This window comes from Fukomys damarensis, unplaced genomic scaffold (genome assembly GCF_012274545.1).
Source record: "Fukomys damarensis isolate Sample0158 unplaced genomic scaffold, DMR_v1.0_HiC HiC_scaffold_34, whole genome shotgun sequence".
Classification (NCBI taxonomy): Eukaryota; Metazoa; Chordata; class Mammalia; order Rodentia; family Bathyergidae; genus Fukomys; species Fukomys damarensis.
The window spans coordinates 13881700-13893742 of NW_022900946.1; the positions used below are offsets into that span (position 1 = coordinate 13881700).

At 49.7% G+C, this 12043-nt stretch overlaps 1 protein-coding gene across 3 annotated transcripts in view; it reads left to right on the forward strand.

Annotated features, from left to right (window-relative positions):
• Tekt5 (tektin 5) overlaps window positions 1–12043 on the forward strand; it is a 48232-nt gene that overhangs the window by 24333 nt on the left and 11856 nt on the right. For all 3 annotated transcript variants that reach the window (XM_010609971.3, XM_010609972.3, XM_010609973.3), the window contains one exon: window positions 1248–1470. In XM_010609971.3, coding sequence (XP_010608273.1) covers window positions 1248–1470 — 223 coding nt within the window. The remainder of the gene's footprint in view (window positions 1–1247; window positions 1471–12043) is intronic.

Consider the following 12043-nt stretch of genomic DNA (forward strand, 5'->3'; position numbering starts at 1 on the left):
TCTTGTCCTTCTCAGCTAGGGCGGTGACAGCACCATGCATTCTTGAATGCATGAGCATCGTAACACCCATCTGAGAGCAGCAGGGCCCCATCCACAGGGGCAGTTCTAAGACCCCTGTGGAAGCCTCACATCATGAATAGTCCCCAACCCTATATGTGCCACTTTCCCCACTATATACACAGTTTATATGATAGCGTTTAGTTTATAGCTACAATAACTATTAAAATATTAGGATGATTAGAACAAGATACTGTGATACATTTCATTTAAAACGTGTAAATTGTTTATGTCTGGAATTTCCCATGTAATATTTTCAGACCATAGTTGAATTCGGGTCATTGAAACAGCAGGAAACAAAGCCATGAGTAAAGGGCGCTGCTGTACTTCACCCGTTCCCTTTACTACGCCCAGAACACATAGAGACCGCACCCCATCATCTCTCCTCGGCCCTCTTCTAGGTTCCTTCAGTGCACATAAATCAGCATGTAAATCTCTCCACTGTGCGTTGTCCTCTTCCTCCTCTGGATGTCAGTCACCCTGAGGGTGGGTGTTTCTGGTCAGAACTCTATCCCAAGCGCCTAGGACAATGCTTGGTCTGCGGTGGGGGTGCAAAACACATTGGCAGGGCAGGCTGGGGGTGTAGCTCAGTGGTGAGTATTCCTGTCATGTACAAAGATCTGAGTTCCATCTCCAGCACCACAAAACAACCCTAACAATAACAACAACAGCAACAGCATCCCACATACCCCCAAGAACAAAACCCACTTGGTCGGGTGAATCAGTCAGTGAGAGTAGCATGGCCACGGGCTTCCTGGAGGGTTGCAGCAACGGAGCCACCTCTTGGCCTGGCTGTGTTTTGGTGGTCATGGCGGGCAGGAAGAGCTCCCTGAGGTAGCCCTCCTCTCCTGCTAACTCACTGAATGCTCTTCTGAAAGTCACCTGCCCCTTCTAGGCAGCTGTCCTGTAAAAGATAGGGTTGGATCAGGATCAGGACATTTGTCCTTAATGGGCTGAGTCCCCCCCCCACCCCAGGGGACATTAACAGTGTCTGAAGACATTGAGGTTGTCACAGCTGGGTGGGCGAGGGTGCTGCTGAGGATCCTACCGTACACAGGACGGTCCCTCACGAGAGGATTTCCTATTCCAAAGGCTAAGGTTGAGAAACCCCAGATACGGAGGTCTCTGAGGCCTGTCATAAACCTCTTGGTTCCTCGCCCATGTTAAAGTTGCTCTCGCACCTTTTGCAGGGTCTCTGTGCCTGAGACCTGGGCCAAGTTCAGCAACGACAACATCAAGCACTCTCAGAACATGCGGGCCAACTCCATCCGCCTGTGGGAGGAGGCCGAGCACCTCTTTGAGAGTCTGTCGGATCAGATGTGGAAGCAGTTCACGGACACCAATCTGGCCTTCAACACCCGCATCTCCGAGGAGACCGACGTGAAGAATAAACTGCAGACGCAGCTGGCGAAGGTGAGCCGTTGCCTCTGAGCACCGGTGTCCTCTCGCTAAGCCCTCTCCTCACTCTCGTGGGTCTTAGGACCTGAGCTGAGATGGTCCTGTTCATCTCGGGGTCTGCGATCAGGTCCATCCCAAAAGGGGACAGGGACCGTGAGCTTCTTGCGGGGGTTCGTGCTTCCCTGGCTCACTGAAAATAGAGCTTGAAGCTTGGCCTGCTGTCGCCATGGCACCCAAGGGGCTCCCAGCACCCTTTGTTTTCATGTGAGGACCATGTGGCTCCCCCCAACCAGGCGACCAGCAGAGTCCGTCCCCACCGGCCTCCTCAGATCTCTGCCTGTACTGGCCTCCCCACAGCTTCTGCTGTCCTCTCTGCATGGGCTTTGTCCTCCCTACTTAACACAAATGCAGAGTCCGTCTTGGCTACCAGAGGCCGTGCTGGGCTCTAGGAATAAAAGGAGCAGCATGAGCTTGGTCCCTGTCTTCGGGGGACTTGCATTCTGGTTGGGGAGCGATGATAGCTATGGGATGGGCACAGAAGAGACGTAGGGCTCTGGCCAGGGAAGCAGCCCCGAGTCTGTATTTGCAAACAGCACCTCTTTTGTGTGTATGGAGCAGGGGCTTAATGGGCTGCAGATGGGGTTGGAGGAGATGACGGGCAGTTTTTGCCCACACACATCTGCCACTGTTTGACTGGGCATGCGGGAGGCAAACAAAACAAGTTTCCAGCAAACATTTGCAAGGTGTAGCTGGTGTGATGAGGAAAGTGGTGAGGGGATGAGGCTGATGCTCCTGGGGCCTGCACCAGCTGAGCAGGCAGCTGGAGATGTTTCCATCAGGAGCAGATTGATGGGAGTCAGGCAGCCACAGCAGGAGGAATGTATCCCGAAGTCTGGGACGCAGCTGGAGGAAGTGACAGGCCCAGCTCATGGGGCCCTGGTAGGTCCCCGTGAAGGGATGGGGTTTCTGTCAGAAACAGTGGGCGGCCTTCAGAGGGCTTTAAGGGGGAAGGTGTTGGGGGTGCAGTTTCATCTTTGGGTTGATCTCTTTTTGTCTTGTGGGGAGGAAGGTTGCAGGGGTCAGTTTGCACTGGGGGCGGTGGTGGCATCAGATGGGACAGGGAAAGGGGAGATGCGGGACTTCCTGAGAAGGCAGAGTTGGCGCGCGTGCGTTCCCTCTGGTCTTCGTGGACGCCTTCCTGTGCGTTCTCTGAAATGGAGTTAGCGACTCTCTGTAGAGGGTCAGAGAGTGGATATTTTCAGCTCTGCAGGCCACAGAGTTGCCATCACAGTGACTCAGTTTCACAGATGTATCACAGAAACAACCGTAGACATTACGTACATAAATGAGCATGGCTGTATTCGGGTACAGCTTCATTTACAGAGCCAGGCAGTGGGTCGGATTTGGCCTGCCCTTCTCCGGAACTTAGTTCACAAGTCACTCTCTCCAGGAGTCCTTCCTGACCCCTGCAGTTCATTCACGCTCACCATGTCCGGGGAGCCACTGCTTCCTGGGACTGTGTTTATCGCCTGTACCTGGGTGTGTGGTCAGAAGCCCTGGACCCTGAGCTGGACGTGTTGGATGCCACCCCTCTGCACCCTGAACAACTTTCTTTACCTCTTTGTGCCTCAATCTCCTCTTTGTAGAGTGGGGATAAGGACAGAACCAACCTTGGGGCTCCCGTGACAATTGGACTTGGTACCCAGTGTGTGCCACGTCTCTGCCAGTGGCTGTGGCTTTTCTGTTTGTGTTGACTCGCTAGTCTGAGCTCTTCAGAGCATCTTGATTCAGCCCCACACGTGGATGCGTAGCACCCACCTGGCTCTCCCAGTACCTTTGTGCAGTGAATGAAGGGAATCCACAAGGCTGAGTTTTGTGCTGATGTTTGAATTGATATAAAGTGATATATGAATTGATGAATGCTTTTAATGTCACATTTCTTCTATGTGTGTGAAAAAAAAGTTTTGCTAAAATATTTGCATAAAAGTTAGCATTTAGACACTTTTTTAAAAGTGTGCAGATCAGTGGTGTTCAGTATCCTTGCGTTGTTGTGCACCCACCCATTGCTTCTGTCTCTGGAGCTTTTTTGATCTTCCCAAGTTGAAACTCTACCCACTAACAGTAATTCCCCTTTATCTTCCTTGCATCCTTCCATTCTCCTGTCTCTCTGTGAGTCTGACTGTTCGAGGCTCACTCATGGAGTGGAATCATAGGGTATTCATCTTTGAAGGACTGGCTCAGGTCGTTTAGCGTAATGTCTTCAAGACCCATACGCCTGTGTCCGAATTCCCTTCCTCTGTAAAGGCCGAATAGTGTCCCACTGCCTGCGTGCGCTCGTCTGGCTTCCCCACTCGTCCTCCATGGGCACTTCGGTAGCTCCCACCTTCTGGCTTTCTTCCATGGGGTGTTTCACGTGGTGGAACAAGTACAGCGCATTGACGAGTTCCTGGCACGGAGCAGAGTTTGCTGTGTAAGGACTGCAAGGCTCCTCCTGTTGCATGGTGGTGACTACTTTCTCATCTGTGAAACAGGGCGTACGAATTCCTACCTGTAACATTCTGCTCTTGTGAGCGCTAATGAGTTGATATCGTCGTATTTTTAGAATCGTGCTTGTTGGAAAGGATCTTAAGTATTAATATTATCATCAGTGGAGACAAAAGGATCTTTTGGGAGGAGGTAGTTGAGCAAAACCTTTTCCCTTTCAAAATTTCTCCAGGGAACTTTTGAGTTAGTACTAACAGCCTCACTGCTGCGAATCAGAGGGTTTCTGCCACCTCATAGATTTTTATTAATAGTCACTACTTAACACCAGCTGGTTTGCAAACGAGCAGCAGCATATGGAAGACGTCAAACCCCCATATGACACCATGGACATTTGCCTGAGCAAGGATGTGTCTTCCGGTGGGTGACGGTCTCACATAGTGTTTTCCTAAGATATAGTAAAAGGTGATGCAATAAAGATAAGTATGAAGCAGCCACTTCCCCTTTCAGTAGCTTGCTTTGGCTGGAGGATTTCAAATGCTCTCTTTAAATTTGTAACTGTTGGGCTGGGGATTTAGCTCAGCGGTTCGGTGGCCTGTCTCGCAAGCACAAGGACCTGAGTTCGATCCCTGGTACCAAAAATAAATAAATAAATTTGTAACTGTTATCTGTTGAACCCAGCTTGATGCTTCTCGGCAAGAGGTGTTTCTGGACAACTCCAAGCAGCCATCCTCACATAAACTGCAAAGCACTGTTTTCCCAAGTGATCATGGGAACCTGTTGGCCAGGTCTACAAACTTCCCCGTGTAGGAAGCAGTTCGGGGCTGTGCAGTTTCATCCCCAAGGCCATCTCCTGTCCTAGTCCTGGAAAATGCCCTGGTGCCTCATCCCCTCAGAAGCGCTTTGAGGGCGTGGGGTATCTCCTAGTCGAACGAGGGCTGCAGGCTTCTGGATTGCAGCAGCTGAGGACCACAGGGAGGAGCTGGCTGAGAAGCAGGGCTCTGGGAGCTGCAGATAAACCACCCCCACTACATCCAGTGGGCCGGCTGAATGTGCCCTGGGGAGGGGCTCTAACTGAGAGAGAGAACAGGCACAAAAGGGCCTTTTGGGGAAAGATGCTTGGAGGAGAAACATTTGCTTGCTTAGACGTTGCTTATTCTAAAGTCATGTTCCCAGCAGGCAAAAACACACTATATACATTGTGTAGGTGGAGCGTTAAGTATCCCCGAATCACACAGGGAGGAAGTTCTTCCTTCTCTGATCCTTTTGCACCTTTGTGGGTGGGTGCAAGGTGCTGGGATGCCCTGTCCCCTCCCGAACTCACACCATCTCCCTTTACACGGAGCCTGCCTGGGCTGAGAACTTTAGGCAGGTGATAGTATCCAGCCAGAGTCAAAATTGTGTGCTCTTACTTTTGTCTTGTTTCAATAATTTTTTTGTACTTGTGGCAAATAATGCTTGCCTTTCCACTGATAGTAGTGATACAAACTTACATTTTTAAGGAAATGCAGTTTTTTGTTTCTTTGTTTTTCTTTTTTAAAGTGAATTGATCTGAAGAAAAGGTGACACTGATGATGTTACCAGGGACACAGGTTATGGCAGAAGTGGTGAGAGTGGTCGTGGAAAATGGCAGCGTAGGGCTGTGTATTCATGACTGCGTGTGTGATGATCACCCTGGCACCTGGGGGATTTCGTTAATGCACAGATTCTGGTTGCGCAGGTCTGGATTGGGTCTAAGAATCTGCATTTGGAACAGGCTCCCTTGGGATGCCGACATTCTGGTAGGGAGTAGCTAGAGTGCAGATTATAAAAATGTGTTGGCTTTGATAAACATCTGGGTAAGCAGCTGTCTTCTCTCCTCTCTCCCTCCCTTTTTCCCCTCTTTCCCAGATTCAAAATATTCGAGGGACCAAATTTTCCTAGAGGCAAACCTCAGTCATTTTAATTCTAATCAGATTTTCTTTAATTGCATTTCGCTTCCCCAATCACAAGCTGAATGTAATCATTTTTTCCTCAAAGGATCAGTCCAGGACATCTCATCACATAAATCCTACCTGATTTGTGCAGATACAGGAGGTCCTCTGGGGTGTCTGCCACCCCTGGGCAGACAGCACAGAACTTTTTAAGTCAAAACCTAATTATTCCATTGCGTTATTCAGAGCCAAAACATCAGGGAGATCATGATGAGGCAGGCACATCATAAACACAGCTCGATCAGGTTGTCAAAAGGATTCAGGCTGGGCGCAGTGACTCATATCTGTAATCTCAGCATTCTAGGAGGCTGAGGCAGGAAGATTGCAAGTTTGTACCCAGCATGCACAACTTAATGACTTAACAAGACCCTGTCTCAAAAGAAAAAGGGAGGGGCTGGGAATACAGCCCAGGTGAAGGTCCTGGGTTCAGTCCCCAGTACTGCAGAGAGAGAGAGAGAGGAGAGAGGGAGAGGGAGAGAGAGGAGAAACACAGGCAGGCAGGCAGAGAGGGAGTGAGGGAGAGGAGAGAGAAAAGAGATCAATTTCTCCACTTCCTCTTACTCCTTCTGTGCATAGAAAATCTGTAAGATTTCAAATAGAGACTGCAAACAGGAAGACATAAGACAGGTAGGGTGGGCGGCTGCCAATGAGGAAGCTTCAGCAGCCAAGCAAGGGACTTGGAGAGAGGGAGAGAGGAGAAACACAGGCAGGCAGGCAGAGAGGGAGTGAGGGAGAGGAGAGAGAAAAGAGATCAATTTCTCCACTTCCTCTTACTCCTTCTGTGCATAGAAAATCTGTAAGATTTCAAATAGAGACTGCAAACAGGAAGACATAAGACAGGTAGGGTGGGCGGCTGCCAATGAGGAAGCTTCAGCAGCCAAGCAAGGGACTGGATGATTGTTTTCTGTGCTGGACTCTCCATAGCCATGGCCAGTCACAGCTGTAGCTGCTGGCAGTCACTAACCACTAGCAGTAGTAACTAGCACTTACTGTCACCAACTGGCCTTGTTGCCTACATCTAGCTGTGTACTTGAATGTCCACTGGATTTCTAAGATGCACCTTAACAGGCTCAGAGCCCGGTTTCAGAACTCCCACCTTCTGGCCTGCTCCGCACAGAGCCGTCCACTCCCGCCTGGTGACTTCAGTTTCCAGGGACTTCCGATGAGACAGGCTTCCGGGACAGCACTCTGTCTCTCACCTGTGTCCGGGGTGGGGGTGCCCCTGTGCATCACTTCTCACCCACTCCCCGCTCTACCCCAGCCTGGACGTTCCTCTTTTCCTGCTGGGAGTATTACAAGAGATCTCATTTGTTCCTGAGGTCACCGAGCTTTTCCAATTTTAGGGTCAACTGCTTATTGGCTGCTACTTCGGAGGACATTTGGTCCTTGAGTAGTCACCTGGATTGGCGGGAAGTCCAGGTGCTTTAAGTTCTTCGGAACCCTGGAAAGGTTAGTGAGGAGAACACATGATGGGCTGTCGTTGGTCATGCCCACTCGAGCCTGCAGCGTTGTGTACCTTGGCCGGCTCGGGTGTTTGCCCCTCGCTGCCCTCGGGAGAATTCCCTGGTGCCCCTCTGTGACCAAGTGGCTTGAATCTGAGGATGTTGAACTTGGTCCATATATTGTTTGACCTTCACATTTTTCTTTTAAGAACCTTGTTTATATTTGACATCTACCTGCTCATATTTCAAGCATACAACTTAAGAAATGTTGGCAAAGATGTCCTGGAGCTGTCACCTCGATCAGGGTAGCAACCATATGTATCACCCTGGAAGTCCCTGCGCCCTTTGTGATCTTTGCCTGCTGCCCCGCCCGCTCCCCATTCAGCACCCATCTGTTGTCGGTCAGTAGCAATTGGTTTTCATTTTTCTGGAATTGTGTATGAATGGAGACATACTATGTTGTGTGTGCTCCATTTAAACATTTGGCTTTTCTCCTTCAGCATCATTTTGAGATTCATAGTTTATTTTTCTAATGGCTGAGCAGTGTGAGTTGCACAGATAATGTGTTGTATGGACATACCACATTGCAGGTACTGTGCACATAGCCTGTAGTTCATTTTTTCATTTAGGCATTGCTGAACATGTAGGTTGTTTCCAATTTGGTGCTGTTGCAGGAGCTGCTATGAACACTATTTACGCACACTTGTATGTAATCTCAGAGTACATATTTTGATAAAAAATGCAGATTTCACATCACAATTTTACCCAATTGGTAGCTCTCGCCATTCGGATCCCACACGTCTTCAGGAAACAGTGGCTCAGGGTTGGGTGCCTGCAGCTTAGCTTTCGACGGCTTGGGCTCCGTGGTTTGCCCAGTTCCCCCACCCCCGACAGCAGCCCCCACTACGTTTGCAGTGTTCCCCCACTCTGGTGGCCCTGTGTGCACATTCTGCCTGGCGTCTCAGAGGAAATTTAGGAAAGCAGATGTAGAGAGCAGCCAGGCACGGAAAGAGTTTAAACAGACCACAGAGGGGCTGTGATTTTTAAACCTTAAAGGCTTCCTTTTAGGTTGCAATTTCTTGGGGTTTTGACTTCCAGGCAGCCATTAGCATCAGCAAAACCACTCCTTTCTCCGGAGGGCTGGGCGAAAGGTGCGGGGTCTGCAGGGTGAGAGTGGGCTGCTGATCCGAGGCCCCAAGTGCCGGCTTCCCACCCCTCTGTTTGTCCAAGGAGGTCTGGAACCCATTGTGGAGTGGGGAATGCTTTTGTGCTTTGCAAGCAGTGGATCCCTTCCAGCGCTGGGGCCTTGGCCAAGCTCCTGACGGATTCTAAAACAGGCTGGGCCCTGGGAAGCGGAGCTGCTGGCCTGCCCCCTGCTCGCCAGGCTGTCCCAAAATGCCACTGAGCCCAGGTGAGAGTTCCCTCTCCTGGAGTCCCCCTGGCTCTCTGTGACTTTAACTCCTCCCTTCCTTCCCCACACCAAGGCACCTGGCCCCAGGCTTCTGACCTCCCGTGCCTCCCATCTGATCCTATTAAGAGCTTCTTTCTTCATTTTCTCTATTGTTACGGAACCCTGTGTTTTCCATTTGTGGCAGTACTATAAGTTTTATTTATAGTATGGGCTGGCAGAGAAGCTCAGAAGTGGCTCACTTGCCTGTCTTGCTTGAGGCCTCAGATTCCATCCCCAGCCCCTAGCCCCAACCAGTCACTTGTTAAAGGCTGGAGTGAGGGTTGATTTGAAGAAAAATAGGAAATAAGTGCACAGATGATATGTGGTCTGAAAATATAGTGACTGTGATGCCACATGACTGAAATTTGGGAGTCACCAGTGTAATGCTACCCCTGCCTGTGTGCATGAAAGGTGATTAAAAAAACACAGTACATGTTTGGCTTTTTTATAAAATTATCGCTGTAAAAACACACTGCCATTAATCCCCTCAGAGTATTCCCCCTCCCTTCAAACACACTCCCTCCATCGCTCTTGCCCCTTCTGAAGCAGGTCTGGAAGTCTGCCTTCCTGAATGTCTTTAGTTGTGTGGTCATGGCTGCGTTGATGTCCCGCATCCATTCAAAAGGTTTACCTTTCACGGTCGTCTTGACTTTGGGGAAAGAGTTGGCAGTGGCCTGGTGCCAGATCTAGGAAGAAGATGGACGAGGACGCACCACGCTGTCCTCACGGCCTGCCTCGTGTGTCGGGTGGTGCTCCAGCAGCATGCACTGATCTCTGATCACACTCCACCGAGACACCTACGTGTAGTGTGGAGACACTAAAAGACTCTCGCTAGTAGTGTAAAAACACCGGGAGCTGGCTCGCCATGGTCACCCTGACTGCCATACTCCAAGAAAGCATGCCCAAGACCAAGGGGATAGTCACGTATCCAGGGCAGTGACGACCAGGTTTCAGAGGCTGTTTTAGCCAGGCACGGTTTTCACACACAGACTGGCTTTAGAACAACACTTCATTTCTGACCCCTGAGATGACCTTCCCTTGACCTTCTCCATGTGGGCACTCTGTAATCTGTGATGGCTGCTAAACTCAGTGCCTGCTTTCCCTCTCTAGTGATCCACATTTCCACAGAAGTTGAGACCTGAGTAATTTTTTAATGCATGGTTCCCAACTCGGGAGGGGGGGACTCTGTGCCCCAGGGCAGTGTGGCCGTGTCTGGAGACATCTTTGACTGCTACGGCCAAGTGGGGTACACCTGGCATCTAGTGGACAGTGGCCAAGGATGCTGCTAGATATCCTGTGCGGCACAGGCACCCCCAAAACAGAATGGTTTGACCCCAAATGTCACAGGTGCCGAGACTGAGAAGTTTTGCTCTAAAGGAATTTCAGGCTGGTAGTGATGGCACTCACCTATAATCCCAGCACTCAGGGAGATGAGGCAGAAGAAAGGCTGAAAAAAAAAAAAAAGGAATTTCAGGTACCAGTAAGAAACAGGAGTAATTTAGGGGACAAGAACCCCCAGTATTCTCAGATCTAGATGAGCCTTAGACTCAGGGACTGTTGCCTGAAGGGCCTGATTGTCCCTTTTATAAACTACAAGTTTCCAGAAGAGAGAATAAATAGGGGAGGATAAAACTGGGCTGTCTAATGCCCGCAGCTTGGTGAATGGGGCGGTTCTTCGGGGCAAGTAGTTGTGAGAATAAGAACACCACATTGGTCACTTAGTGGTGAATCTTAGCTATAAAAATGTTACTGAGCCATGGACCTTTTCTGACCTGGGGGACAAGCAGAATGACTAAAGGCACATGGCACTTGGGATGAGTTTCGGTACCAGTAAGGCAGTGGTGGCAAACCTATGGCATGCATTTGTTTTTATTTTAAGACAAAAGATGTTAAGGAATGAGTTATTTTTTCTAAACTAAAACCTCAGTATTCAGATTAATTGCAGTGTTGGCTCTTTGAGTTAAATAAGTGGGTTTGGGTTATAATTTGGGCACTTGTACCAAAAGGTTAACCACCACTGCAACAAGGGATCTTGGGAAGGTAACCCCTCTTATCTCAGCATGTGAGGAAGTACAGGCAATCAGTCCTCCCCTAGTTGCCTGCTGGACATGAAGATGCCTGTATCTATCTCTAGGCCATTTCATTTAAAATTGGTCAGTATGGGGCCTGTAAAACAGCTTTTAAAAGTTCCCTAAAAGGGAAGCTGGGCATTCTGGAGTATGCCTGAAATCCCCACACTCAGGGAGTATTGCAAGTTTGAGCCCAGGCTGAAGGACTTTGTGAGACGTTGTCTAAAACAAAACAAAACAAAAAGGACTGAAGGTGTAGCTCATTGTAAAGGCTTAGGTTCAATTCCCAGCACTTGAAAAAAAAAAAAATCCCTGGATGATTTTAATGGTAAGGCAAGATTGAGAACCACAGGTTCTGAGTTCCAACCAGTGGTTATCAAAGTGTGGTCCTTGGGCCAGCAGTGCCAATGTCACCAGGGGATTTGTCAGAAACGCAGATGATCAGGTCCTGGACCCACTGACTGAGACACTGTGAGTGGGGCCCAAAGTTCTGTGTTTTGTCAAGCTCTCCTGGTGTGTAGTCTGGGCGTAGACATGTGACAGATGACTGTTGACACCCCCGTCTTCTCTCCCTGCAGCAGATACATGCTTACAGATCCTGTGTGGTAGACTCAGCTAGGGGCTGGGGACACAGCAGTGAACAAGAGAGCCAAGATCCCACATGATCTAGGGGGGACAGTTTAAAATTATAAATCATGAGGGTTGAGAAGAAGACCTTTGAAGGCCCGAGATGGTGGGTCGCCCAGGAGCCCCCTCTCTAGCAGTGACCCCCAACTCCATGTTCAGATCCCTCCCTGATTTTCAGGCCTCTGACCCAGACTGCCTCTTAACACTACGGTGTGAGATTATGACTCACATACTCTAGCTCCAACAGTGGTTCTCAGCCCAGGTGAATTTCCTACCCGGTGACATTAGCCAGTGTCTGGAGACATGTTGGGCTGTCACATTGTTTGCAGGGGGCTGGTTGCTGACGTAGTGAGTAGAGACCAGGGGTGCTGCTAACCCCCAAATGTCAAGGTGTGAGGCAGAGAAGCAAGTGTGGCACACTCACGTCCTGAATTCCCTGCTGTGTCCCTCTGGAGCCCTCTTCTCTTCTCTCTCCTTGCTCCTGGGCTTGGCTGAACTTAAAAATGTTCCACCGTTTGACCAGAAAAAGGCTTCCAAGCTGCCTAC